We start from the raw sequence: 15,039 nt of genomic DNA, 5'->3' as shown, positions 1-15,039 counted from the left end.
ATCATCATGAAAAACAACCAAATGGAAATCTATATCAAAGAAAACATTTTCACATAAAAAGAAAGCTATCAACAATTTATGTAACAGTTTTAGATAAATGTATGAAAGAATGTACATCCTGATGATACTAGTTGAATGATAATTCAGCAAGGAGGCATTGAACTTGGTGTGTAAAATAGGAGCCAATATAATGTAAATATTTCTTAAACCCCAAGGAACTTAACTGCCAGTGCCTTTCACCAATTTCATGGTGTGAATAGGTTAGAATGTTGATTTATTTCAAGTAACATTCCAAATATGATCTGGTACTTTTCTCTAACATCTTAACTCCTAAATTCCTGACATACTTTCTTTATATAAATCTACTAATCCTGTTAGAAACTAGAAATTTTGATGAAATGCAGTTAGTCCAGGATAAAAATCAATAAAATGTAACTACTGCATGAATCTGGATGAAAATTTTTGTTTCTCTTAGTTAGCTTTTATTAGTGAACAATATCAAACCTTATTTTAGCAATGATCTCAAAGAACCACTGTTTCAGAATAATGATAATAAACAATATATTATTTGTACTTTCTATATTAGTCAGACTGGTATCCTCATTCTGATTGTTACTTTCGTTATGTTTTAGCTGTTGCATGTTCTTTGGGTATCTTGTGTTGAACTTGGTTGTTGTATTGGAATTTTGAACCTAACCCTTTATTTGTTCTCATTCCACTCTCTGCATTCTATGACATTTTTTTGCTTCAATTGAATTATCTGAATTATATGAGTGCCTTGCCTGGGATTGAACTCAGAACCTCTAGATGACTGTACTGCATTAACCAATGTCTTTATCTACAAGTAGATAAAGACCTTGAGTTTCTGAGTTCAGTCTTAGGCAAGACACTAAAGTCATTCACATAACTCAGCTGAAGGAAAAAAAAAGTCTACCTCTGTAGATGAAATTTAGTGCTAGGTTCAAAATTCCAATACAACACAACCAAGTTCAATATAAGAACTCTGAAGAAGGCTGGAACATAGTGAAGGTAACAATCGAAATGAGGACACCAATCTAACTAATATAATTGACACTCTGTTGGTTACGACGATGAGGGTTCCAGTTGATCTGATCAACAGAACAGCCTGCTCATGAAATTAACATGCAAATGGCTGAGCACTCCACGGACACATGTACCCTTAACATAGTTCTTAGGGAGATTCAGCATGATACAGAATGTGACAAGGTAGTAATCATTTTTGCCAGCTGAGTGGACTGGAGCAATGTGAAATAAAGTGTCTTGTTCAAGGACACAACACATCGCCAGGAATTGAACTCATGATCTTATGATCATTAGCTGAATACCCTAACCACTAAGCCATGCACCTAATATAAATAGTATACATAATATCAAAAAATTTGTTTTTAAAGTTTAAGCTAAAATGGTGAAATTTATAGTGAAGTACAAAATTAATGTCACTTACTGTCACCCTCGCACATAAGTTTTCCAAGTTGATGTTTGCCAAATTTATTGTCAGTCACAGTACCAGTGTCACCAAAATGCAATTCAAGAACAGGCAGGTAGTCTTTGTGTTCAAGGTATCCAGAGTCTGTTTGGTCTGCTAAATTGGAGTCACAGTTGCAAGTAGTACTTTTACCAGCACAGCCATTGACAACAAGCCCACAGTTACACTTTCTGGAACCTGGTGCAGCTTTACCCCAATAATACATTGGTTGGTAAGTTCTGCCAACCCACCATCCATATGTCTCATGGACACCATCCTCTGCAAGACAAATTGCAAACAAAAATGAATAAATGTTTTTGACTGAAAATAAAATGATACAACATATATATATTAAACTGCATATGAAACACTGACTAAAATACTCACTAGAATGAGTCTATAACTAAGAATAGGTACCATCTATAACAAACTAGACATCTTTTGTAGAGCAGAGAAAGGGAAGAGAGAGAGAGAGAGAGAGACAGAGAGAGAGAGAGAGAGACAGAGAGAGAGAGAGAGAGACAGAGAGAGAGAGAGACAGAGAGAGAGAGAGAGAGAGTGGGGGAGAGAGGGAAAGAGATGGAAGAAAAGAAAAAATACCAAACAAATTGGGACTAAAAAGTGTCAAACATTCTATATATATAATTGAAACCCAAGAATACTAAAGCCTCTAATTATGAAGATCAAATAGAAATCTTAAAGATAATTGGGTTAAAATTAGCACAAACACTCATTGCTTATAAACAGAGAGAGGGAGAGAGTGAAAGTGAGAAAGAGGGATCATTCATATGTGTGTGTGTGTGTGTGCAACAGAAATATCATTATGTATTTTACATATATTGAAGAGCAATTCTATAAAGGATTTAGCAAATTCTTTTATGGCGATTCTGGTAAATTTACCAATTATTCATAAACTATCAAAATGATATTGATGTATTTCAGTTTTCATCCATTTAATACAGAAAAATCAAACACTTCAATATGTGCAATTATCTAACATTCAATGTTGTCATTTTAGCTGTAATTTACAAGAATATATATACTTCATCTACCTTGCTATTTAGCACAGCAAGATCAACAGTTGTTTGCAATAATTCAGCTAATATAACGCATGTGCCTGACAGCCTTGTCTTCACATATAACACACCCACACAGACATAAATATAAACACACATGCATACAAGCATACATGTACACATCTATACATATATATATACATAATGATAATGTAGTAGGATCAGGTGAGTGATTGTGGTAAAAAGGCAGTTGGTTAGTCTCCAGTATAAACATGGTTTGTGTAGAAAATACAGACTGCTCAATAACTGATGCATCAAATACAGTCTGTCCCACATTTATATTAGATAGAAAATTCCTATAAGATGATAGATGCTATACAACTTTATTTTGAAAGCAACAAACATTGCTTATAATGTGATAATCAAACCTACAAATAAAAGGCATGGAAGTCAAGGGCTACAGCTGATTCAAAAGCACATTGGGTTCATCCTACATATCATAAGTATCTTGTAGCCATCAGGTGTACGTTTTCATTAGGTTCACATTCAACTGTTTAGTTGAAAATAGTCTGCCACAATGGTGAATGAAAAAGAAAGCTGGGCTAGCAGAAAGAATAAAAAATGTGTGAGTGGATATTGGACCCAGTAAAGAACTGATGGTATCCCCTAATCACTGATTACTTTAGTGAAATAAATAGGGGTGTGGTTTCATTTTGTTATCAGCATACTCAAGCTATTGTAATGGCTGCAGTAGGTTATAATTCCAATGTATATGTGGTATCAATAACGGGCAGCCAGTGCACCAAAAGCTGGGATGTTTATTGCTTAGGATAGATAAATATAAGTAAGAAAAGCTCATATGGGGAAAAGCATAGAAGGTGAAAAAGAAAAAAAAAAACTGGACAAGTAAGGTGATGGTAGTAGATTACTTGTATGCATACACACATGAAAACACTAGTCCACACACATGCATGCACACACAAAAGACTATGTAGACTTGCACATATGAAACATATCAGTATATATATATAAAAGTTAGGGTACCAGAATACCACTTGCTAGAAATAGAAATAGGAGTTAACACTCCAAAACCACAAATTTCTCAGTATTAAGAAACGTACACACACATATACATGCACATATTGTACATGTGTGTGTTTGTGTGTGAATATACATACACATGAATAGCATAGATAGATACAAATGCACTATGTATTCTTAAGTTAATATTATCTCCACCTAAAGGCGGTGAGCTGGCAGAATTGTTAGCATACTGGGCAAAATGCTCAGCAGTATTTTGTCCATCTTTATGATCTGAGTTCAAATTCTGCCAAGGTTAACATTGCCTTTCATCCTTTTTGATGTCAACAGAATAAGTATCAGTGGAACACTGGGGATGATGTAATCAGCTTATCCTCTTCCCCAAAATTGCTGGCCTTGTGCCAAAATTTGGAATCAATATTATCTCCACCTCCATATGAAAAAGAAAGATATCCTCAAGAATCAAAAATCCTCCAAAGCTGAAGTGCCATTAAAGAAAAGGAGAGACTTATTGTCTGAAGATAAGAGAATTGTTGACAAGTGTTTCTGCCTCAATAGGCAACACCAGCACAGCTATCCTCTTTATTTCCAGTAGTCAAGAGATATAGACATCTATAAAGAAGAAAAAAATAAAATACTTATGACTTAGGTAATTTGCATAATTTAAATAAAAATGAGCCAAGGGAAATGACTCAGAGTTGCCGGTGACATATATTTGAACAATATATACATATGTGCACATGAATATATATATATATATATATATATATATATATATATGCAAATATGCCCATATACATGTGTGGAGCACGTCTATATATAGATGACCCTCTTTGGCCATGAATGATCATGGGATTTCGCCTAGAAAGTTCCTCACCGAGGTACAAATCCAGACAAAGTTATTTATGGAAGACCAGCACTCACCATTGCATACCAGCCTCCCTTCTCTATGCAACTAATGCTATCCAGGGGAAAGGCAAAAGCCTATACAGCTTGGCACCAATGATGTCACAACTCATTTCTACAGCTGAGTGAACTGGAGCAACATGAAATAAAATGTCTTGCTCAAGAACACAACACACATCCTGGTCTGGGAATCAAACTCATGATTGTGAGCCCAGTGCTCTAACCACTGAACCATGCACCTTTACCTGTATGTGTGTGTGTGTATATATACATATATTAGCAAACGCACCCATCCTTTGGATGGTTTAAGTTGCTTTGATGGTATTTTTTCACCAAATAATTGAACTACCGACAAGAGTTATGAATAGTATGGCAATCTATATTTCCGATTAGCCTAGGAATGGAAAATCGAATTGAAGGCTGGTTAATGTGGAGGTCATTGTACTTTAACGATCATAGAACAAGTCCGCAAGTGATGCAAAGCAGAGCTACTGAAGTGTTTGGGGAATAGATTATGGATAATGACTACAAAATATAGTTGTTTTACATGAAAGTGAAATATCCTGTTAGTATCAACCGCACAAATGGTGTAATGAAATTGAAGGAAGACATTGTAACTTCCCCTCTGCAAGTTTATTTTTTCCAGCAGCAAAGGGAGTTATTTTTTGGAGAGATAAGCTAACAAAAGCCCCTTTATTCTGTCTTCCCACATAGCCTGCATATAAATTAACAGCAAATGTTGCATAAAGTTAAATTGGTATGGAGCTTTTTGAAAGATACATATAGCTTTTGCTAGTGGAAGCAAAACTCTTATTTAAAGATTGATTCTTTGGGATGAATCATATGTGATTGTTTAAAAAAGTCGAGAACAACAATGCTAAAAAGTATTTGAAACAATAGACAACAGTCGAAATCTCATAATGGCTGGGTAAATAAGCATCCTTAAAGTGAAACAATGCATTAGTAGGTAAATAAAGGTATGAACAAGTAGAAGAGAGACAATGGAACATCACCTTTCAAGTAACTCAGAATAGGTAAAGGTAAGCTTGCCAAAGTTTAATGCAGTTTAAATATGGAGATTAAAATTGTTTGGTATTGGATAGCACCATTTGAGCATGATTGTTACCAGCGTCATCTTACTGGCATGTGAAAAAACATGCTGCTGAACTGGCTCCTGTGCATGTGGCATGTAAAACACCATTTTGAGTGTGACCGTTGCCAGTACCGCCTGACTGGCTCTTGTGCCGGTGGCAGGTAAAAGCACCCACTACACTCTCAGAGCGGTTGGCGTTAGGAAGGGCATCCAGCTGTAGAAGCTCTGCCAGATCAGATTGGAGCCTGGTACAGCCATCTGGTTCACCAGTCCTCAGTCAAATTGTCCAACCCATGCTAGCAATTTAATCACCATGGCAAGTGGACAGTAGAAATAAATAGACAAAATCCTTTCACTTTTATTAAAAAAAAGATTATAAAAGTATGGAAGACCCTACATACAAAAAAACTATGCCCATTTAGGTCCATTTACGCTGGAGCTCTGGTCAAAATGTTTAGTGCATGATCATCCTTGGGACATAAGTAATGTGTGTAAAGTTTGGTGAAAATTGGTTGAGAATTGTGGAAATGTATGCATTAGTCATTATACACACACAAACTATGATTTATATATACTAGATATGTACACACGTATATATACAAGCATATATGCATCTACTCACACACACATGTACACAGGCGCAGGAGTGGCTGTGTGGTAAGTAGCTTGCTTACCAACCACATGGCTCCGGGTTCAGTCCCACTGCGTGGCACCTTGGATGTCTTCTACTATAGCCTCGGGCCGACCAAAGCCTTGTGAGTGGATTTGGTAGATGGAAACTGAAAGAAGCCCGTCGAACTCAATAGTAAACCTCATCCTGATGGTTGCATCTCTGTACATGGCCTCAATGGTTCGAACAAATCAATCATCTATACCTAGTTTCTTTAAAGTCTACCAGACAACAAATCATAGTATCTTGTTGAAGCCTTTCTGTAGGTCAATGAAGGTTATGTTTATTGAATTATTCTTAAGCATGAAATTCACCTCAGTAGTCACATTATGAAGAGGGAAACGGTGGAACTATGCCCTAACAGAAACCAAACTGCATGTCACATACATCAATTCTCTGATACACACACACACACTGTACATACATGTATAAATATACACCCATTCAAACCCACATACAAGCACAATAATTCTCTCTCTCTCATATACATACATATATATATATATTATCCATGTTAGCATGAAAAAATGAATGTGATAAACAAATATACACATTCAGTATTATAATGGAACAAGAAATTAATTCTGTGTTATTAGGAAAAAAAAAGCATTAATAATAATATCTATTAAAATTTATTTTCATCATACTCTTATGTTTTTTAATGCCATCAGTTCTCCTAAAAAGAAATACCCAATAAATTCAAAAATCATGTAATGTTTTTTTTAAACCAATGGAATAATTATACTAGTCATAATAGAGTTAAACCCCACTCCCTTTTATGCTAACCCTAGGAAATGTGTACATAAATCTAAGTTAACATAGGAAAGCATGCTCACATAGAAAATATTAGAAAGAGAGCAAAAATAATGTAAATAGAAACCATTTTTTAAAAATATTTTCAGCGTTTTCTGAGTTTTATAAATTTTAGGGAAAATCTACATTAGATTTCAAAATTATGAGGAAAAAATATACTTTAGGAATGCAGAAATTAAATAAATTTAGTATTAATTCATAAATAAGAATCTAAAAGTCATATTTTATTTTTGGTTAAATTTATCTGTAGAAAGGAAAATACCAAAAAAAAAAAAAGAACAATCATAAGATAAAACAAAATCTGTCTTATATTTTTTTTTGAGAATTAAAATGGTTATGTGTTGATAGAGATAAATTTCTATACAAGGATCAGTGGTTAACTGGGAATGCAACAAAGGAGCCTGAAATAGAAAAGTTTTACAATGCTTTTACAATTGGTTGCATTTTTGTAAAATGCATGCATGCTCATAAAAGTAGGTGAAATCAGAACTAGAATAAGAAAAACTCCACTTAAAACTGCCGAAGGTAGAATTATTTAATGAATAAAACAGAAAACAGCAAAATCAATATCAACAACAACAACAACAATAATAATAATGTATAAATATAGTATATCTATATAATGTCGGCTTCATAGATTTGCAGTACATCAAATTCTATTACAAATTTGAGTAGCATGAAACATTGTACTATTCATGGTTGCCTATTTCGGCATTTAATTACCTACAAGACACGCAGCATTGCTTTGAACGAAAGAGTAGAGAGAGAGAGAAAAAAAATCAAATGAGATCAAATTGGATCCCTCTAGGTATATATTTTTCTTTGTTACTTTATTCTTCACTAATTTCAGCTCATTTTACTATCAGTGACATTATTTTTCACAAGAAATAAAATTAAGGCAAATTCACTGAGACCAAAATTTATTAAAAAAATATAAAAAAATGGGGGTATATAAAATGGCAAAATATTCCATGAAAATTTATGCCAAAGGTTAATCAATACTGAAGCTTTGTCTTCTATATTTTGCCAGAGTTTATGCATCTTGAAAACTATTTATTTTGCGTTCTATACTTGTAATACAATTTAAAAAAAAAAAATTTTTTGAATAAAAGAAATTTTGGAATAAAAATTTTCAATTCTAAAATTATATTAGTTGTAATTTTATTTATAGTATCACAAATACATTGCAGTTAATTTTAAAAATATACACACATCTATCTATCTATCTATCTATCTATCTATCGACATACATACATGTGTCTAGAGAGAGAGCGCGATGGCTACTTGGAATTTCAAAAATATGATTAGCAGTCTATTTTGCATATTTATATCATTACTTAATGTCCATGTTCCATGCTAGTATGGGTTCAATAATATATATATATTATACTAAAACTCAAAGTTTGTCTGTTTTCCTGCCCTTTGATTAAGATGATAAAGATTACAAATAAAACAGTCATTGCCCCATTTAAGAAAAAAAAAAAAATCAAGTTGAAAATGTATGGCAACACTTCAAAGAGTCATCGCAGCTACTGCCACCTGGCCTTTTTTCTTCTCTTAATCATTTCTACAGCTTTCATGAAAGAGCACCCTCAATAGTGAGGTTACAAGTTCATCTACAAGATGAACCAAGAATATAGCTCAGAAATAATGAGGATATGGCTGTCAATGAATGACATATGAGAACAACATTGACAGAATTCTTTTCATTGTGCATCAATGATGACTTTGCAAAAATATTACTTTATGCTGAAGTACCCATGAATTTCACTTGGAACAGTAGTAACAAACAATGGCAAAGAAAAAGCGAGGAAAAAAAGTTGAAGGCCATCTGAATGTTTTTAAAGAAGAAATACTTGGTCATGTTTATGTTATCACACCAAAGGTAGGAGTATTGTATTATTCAAGAATTTTATTGCATGAAGTTTGAAATAGTATTTTTTCCTTTGCCACTGTGCACTGACATTTTCAGCTTGGAGTGGTCCTGACCCTATGAGTCATGGGTACATCTAGTATATATATATATATATATATATATATATATATATATATATACACACATATATGAAAATACACACAGACACACACATTATTATCATCAGTATTTAATGTTCCATCCTGGTGAAGGTTGGATGGTTTAGGCTGGATGCCCTCCCTAACACCAACCATTTTACAGTGAGTACTGGTGTTGCTTTTGTACCACAAGTACTAGAGTGGTAGAGGAGCCATGTAGCTACTCACATTCGTGGTAAAGTGTGAGAATGAATCAATAGTATCTCCAATGAGATAAATTGGAGGTTCAGTTAGGAATGGGAGTGGGGGAATGAAATGCTCAATGTAATATATATGTATATGTGCATGTAGATACAAACACACACACATATACATACATACAAAATTTGATGATATTGTAATCTCCTATGTTCAGTAACCACTTGATGTGTTAGTCAACAGTTAATGGTGTTGAAGAGCATAAAGGTTAAAGTTGTAGTTGAGAAAAAGTTAGCTGACATAGAGAACTGGAAAACCATCTATACATAGGAAAACAGTTACCAGTATCATGATGATTCACGCAGGTATCAAAATGTCAACATCATGACTGCTGCTCAATGCTTTGTGAACACTGTAAAGACTGTAAAATGTGACATGGACAGCTGCAATGGAGATTATGAAGCTGTGGCCAGCAGAAAGGGATACAGCAAGTATTCTGACTGCATTTGCATATCAGAATTCATCCAACAACTGTAGGAACAGGGCTCTATTCTGATGGCTATGTGAAGCTGCTGGATAATGTGGTCAAACCCTAACTGGAGAGGGATGCTGCTGGAAGACCATATGCATGGCAGCAGGATTCAGTTGCTTGCCATACCTCCAGAAAGAGTCAAAAGAGGTTGTTGGAGAACTCCTATGATTTCACCAAACCCAATTTCTGGTTTTTTATTTCCTCCGATTGCAATCCCATGGATCACATATGTCTGTGATGTGATTGAGAAAGACACCAAATGCTCTGCCTGCAAAACCAAGGATGAGCTGGTGACCAAGATCAAAGAGGTGTTTGAAGATCTTCCAAGGACACAATGAGGAACATATGTGCCAGGATTTGGCGCCATTTTGAGGCTGTGGTGGAAGCTGAGGGTGGCTACTTTGAATAAACTGTTATCTCCCAGCTATAATTTAATTGATACTTTTTGAATTTTTTAGAATACTTTCATTTTTAAATGGGATATTGTGTATTCTTTTCCTTTCATTTTAACTGTTGAATTTAGCCCAAACACCCTGTATATACATACATACATACACACACACATATATATATATATATATATATATATATATATATACACACACACACATGAGAAATAGGTTGTTAAACATTTTATTATCCAAATTCCATAGAATAATCTTTCACAATGTTGCAAGAAAGTATTCCTAACCAGCCCAACCCTCGTATAATGAAATATCAGAGCAAATAGTTTTCAAAGAATTCCACAATAAAACATTTTTACAAGAAATATCTTTTTTTTTTACAATTTGACATAATTTTGGTAGTTTTGAAGTTGTTTTAGCAATTATAGCCAAGGTCACTGTTGGTGCACTACAAGTGGTCATTCATCATCATTATTTGATGTCCACTGTATCGTGCTTGTCAAATGGGATTTGCTGAGGCAAATTTTCTACATTCAGTGTCATTCCTGTTATTGACCCTCACCTATTTCCAAGAAAAAATATTTCTCCATGGACAAACATGTTACTACAGGTAACTGGAAATGAACAACATTGTATGATAAAGATGTTCATTTACAATTATCATGTAATATCAAGACAAGGCTGCACACCAACACATACACACACACACACACATATCTATATATATAAAAATAAGAATGTGTGTCTGTCTGTCTGTCTGTCTGTGTGAATCCCTAAAACTCGAGAACTACGCAACCAATTTCATTCAAATTTTACACATGCCTTACTTAGGGTTCCAGTTGTGTTTTAGTCAAAAAACATTATTAACTTCTTGCAGAGTTCGAGCACACGGCAACATAATATCTCCTCCACTATTTAAGTATTACGTGTCTAAAGTGAAACAAAAACACTCATGTCAAATACTTTCACTTTAAAAATGAAACTATTCCACTAACTGAAACAATCACATTTCGATACTGTAGTGACAGATACTTTCACAGAGAGAGAAAGAGAGAAAGAGAGAGACAGAAAGAGAGAGAGAGAGAGATGTATATGTATACATATATATGTATATGTACACCATTTCGATACTGTAATGACAGATACTTTCAGAGAGAGAGAGAGAGAGAAAGAAAGAGAGAGAGAGATATGTATATGTATACATATAGATGTACACGTATATGTATATATATATAGATCTATACATACATGTATATGTATACATATGTGTAGATGTATATATATATATATATATATATATAGATGTACATGTAATATGTACACATATATACATATATACATGCATACAGATATCTATACATATATACACCCATCACACACACATACACATGCACACAAACACACACATTAGTCATTTGTTTTCTTATCCAAAACTACGTCAAAAGTACTGAATGGATCTTTATGAAATTTGGAAATTATATTCTTTGCATAACGGCCATAACTCCCATGAAAATTCATATATTTTTGATGTTGATGAAATTTTAACCCGAACATAACAGATGAGCATTATTTAGAAAATGATGTCACATGTTATCGAGGCTACCATTCTTTCTGGATGTGCAAAAGGGGATGACGTCTTTATTCCAAGAATTCCTCTTACTCCATCAGGAGCAGACATTCCTTTTACATTCAGAAGACTACAATTCCCCCTTTGTGTGACTTTTGCCATGTCCATAAACAAATATCAGGGTCAAACACTGTCTGTAGCTGGTCTTCTCTTGGAAGAGCCCTGCTTCTCACATGGACAACTGTATGTTGGCTGCTCAAGAGTGGGCAGCAACAAAAAACCTATTTGTATATGCTCCACAAGGGAAAACAAGGAACTTAGTTTACAATGAGGTGTTATAATCACAACAGCAAGAAAGTATGTACATGATCACCTTCTTTTACGAAACTTCATTGACTTTCATATATTTATATTGATATACATATATATACGTGTGTTTGGGTACGTGTGTGTATATACATCTCTATATATAAAGATGATGCGTAGTCTAGATGGCGTTTTTAGATTTCATTATTCTCTTTAACCCGGGCAACGCCGGGTATTTCTGCTAGTATATATATATATATATATATATATAGGCTATATTATATCTCTGAGCAAGAGGTAAACAGTAACAGTACAGAATCTTAAAATATATTTGCCAACTGAAAGTGGCGGTCCCCTAGAGGATGATGTTACTGTTGTTTTTAGCCTCAGGAAGACATCTCCAGCTGGCTAATGACACGCTGTCTGTGTCTGATTAGTATTTGTGAGGGGAGGTCATCACTCCCATCTCTAGCCTTACATGATACACAAAGACCTGGGTTTCTGGCTAGTTACCCATCTTCAGTATGTCACAATCACCAGCTAGTGATGAACACTCATTCCACTCGCAAAATACTATATGCTTTTTCCAGCAACAAACTGTTGCTGATCTTGAAAAAGGAGAAATAAGCTATATTAAATCTTTGAGTGAAAGGTAAACAATAACAATACGGAATCATAAAATATATTTGCCAACTAAATGTGGCAGTACCATAGAGGATGATGCTACTGTTGTTTTTAGACCCGGAAAGACATCTCCTCCAGCTGGCTAATGACACACAGTTTGTGTCTATTTAGTATTTGCAACAGGAGGTCATCGCTCCCATCTCTACAGATTTTCCAGGACAAAGCTCGTCTTGTAGGCTGTAGTTTCTGGCTCAGAATTTCTGGAACAACCGTTGACACTGGGTTATGCTTATTGCCCTATACCCATATAATGTATTAATATTCCTCACACTTTCCATTGCATTGTTGCCTTTATTGAACTCATAAAGGCAAAATATGCCGAATATGCTCCTTTGTCACTTCCATTATAGCTTTGAAAAAATAACTGTTAAAATCGAACTGCACTCTTCAAAACTTACACTAAGAATAAATAAAAGGTAAAATTACTACCTGCTTTTATAGCAAGTTGATGCAGGTAGTTTATCCCATCCCCTTCCGACCTTTAGTTCATGCAATTGAAATAACCACATTATTTATGGGATGACCCAATATATACACACTCATATATATATATGTACATACACACACACATACATACATACATACACACATATATATATATATATATATATATATATATATATATGTACATTCACACACACACACACACATATATATATGCACACACACACACACACACACAAAATAGCTTCTTTTAGTTTCTGTTCTGTCTATCAAATCCACTTAGACAGCTTTAGTTAACCTGGGGTTTATAGTAGGAGACACTCACTGAAACTGTTGTGCAAGTGTCTTCTTAAGTTGATAATTTGGGCCAAAGTGCCCGAAATTTCAAATTAAACAGTAACTTCAAATTTTTCTTTTTGATTAATACAGTATCAACAAGTATCTTGTTTACATTAATTGCAATAATTAGCATTATCATTATGGTTGTTGGAATATATATTCTTATACTAGCAATAAACAGCTCCGTTAATTATTACGATTGAAGTATTACTAATAATTTAGTCAATGTTGCTAATAATACCAAAAATGCCACAACTTATATTGCTGCAGCTATTACTACTGTTGGCCGATGACAGTACCGCCTGATTGACATGTAAAAAAAACCATTCGAGCATGGTCGTTGCCAGCCTCGCCTGACTGGCTCCTGGGCTGGTGGCACATAAAAAGCACAATTCAAGCGTGGTCGATGCCAGTACCACTAGACTGGCCCTTGTGCTGGTGGCATGTAAAAACCATCCACTACACACTTGAAGTGGTTGGCATTAGGAAGGGCATCTAGCTGTAGAAACTTTGCCAGATTGGATTGAAGCCTGGTGCAGCCTTCTGGCTTGCCAGCACTCAGTCAAACTGTCCAACCCATGCCAGTATGGAAAGCAGACATTAAACGACGATGATGATGAGTATAAACATTTTAAATTTCAATACCCAAAAAGGGGAGCATAACTGATAGAGTAAATGGGGGAGTGGAAGTGTAAGAGGGTGTCTAAATATTGCTGAAGTTGATATTTAGTGGGAATTCCTAACAAAATAGCCTTCTAAGTAAAAAATTCTAGGTATTATTTAGTGGGGAATCAAGTTAGTTTGGGTGGTAGTAGATAGGAAATGCTCAGTAGGTCTAAAATAGGTAAATCTATTGTACTACCAAGAGAAGAGACAGAAGATATAACACATTGCTGTGTGAGGATGTGAAAGTTGCCAATGAGAGAAAGATTGAGCAGTCAGTTGAGTAGCTTTCTTAATGTAAATACTAGATCAACATTTGATCGGAGCTAAATAAATTTCTTTTATAATGTACATTATTTTCTTGTGGAACAGAATCTTGCTGCTGTGATACTGACATGATAGAAAAATCTTCAAACTTTTAATTCTTTATTAGCACCAAAAACATCACCCAATGACTTCCACTTTGAATTAACTCGTGCTTAATTCCTGACAATTAATTCAGTTAAACTCCTTTATTATTTTCCTTTACTTACAGTTAGACTGCTTAAGAAAAGCCAGGGTTACTTTAGGGCTACAAAGGAAGAAAACATTGCAAACACCAAATAATTTGTATCAATATCATTGAAACTCCTCTCAATTCTCAGCAGAGCTAAGAAGGATAGGGGACAATGAAAAAGGAACAAAATAAAAAAAAAAAAGGTATTTTATTTAATACTTTTGTGCCAATGAAATAGTAACAAAGATGTTTCACTGGTGTTGATTAAACTTCAATGTAGTGGTGGGTTGTGAATACATTAACCAGTTAATTACAGAATCATCTGGCAGGTAAAGCTTGATTGTCTGAGGTAAAAAACTAAAGAAGAG

The 15,039-nt window shown here is 34.4% G+C and overlaps 1 protein-coding gene across 1 annotated transcript in view; it reads right to left on the bottom strand.

The window, feature by feature from the left end:
• The window catches only part of LOC106877699 (neurexin-4), a 303,409-nt gene that overhangs the window by 60,604 nt on the left and 227,766 nt on the right, over positions 1 to 15,039 (bottom strand). Inside the window, exon 15 of the mRNA XM_052966322.2 lies at positions 1,466 to 1,765. Coding sequence (XP_052822282.2) covers positions 1,466 to 1,765 — 300 coding nt within the window. The remainder of the gene's footprint in view (positions 1 to 1,465; positions 1,766 to 15,039) is intronic.

Source organism: Octopus bimaculoides, chromosome 3, assembly GCF_046866305.1.
Source record: "Octopus bimaculoides isolate indiv1 chromosome 3, ASM4686630v1, whole genome shotgun sequence".
NCBI classification, from domain to species: Eukaryota; Metazoa; Mollusca; class Cephalopoda; order Octopoda; family Octopodidae; genus Octopus; species Octopus bimaculoides.
Note: the sequence above shows the minus strand (reverse complement) of the source record. Positions and strands in the feature narration are given on the sequence as shown.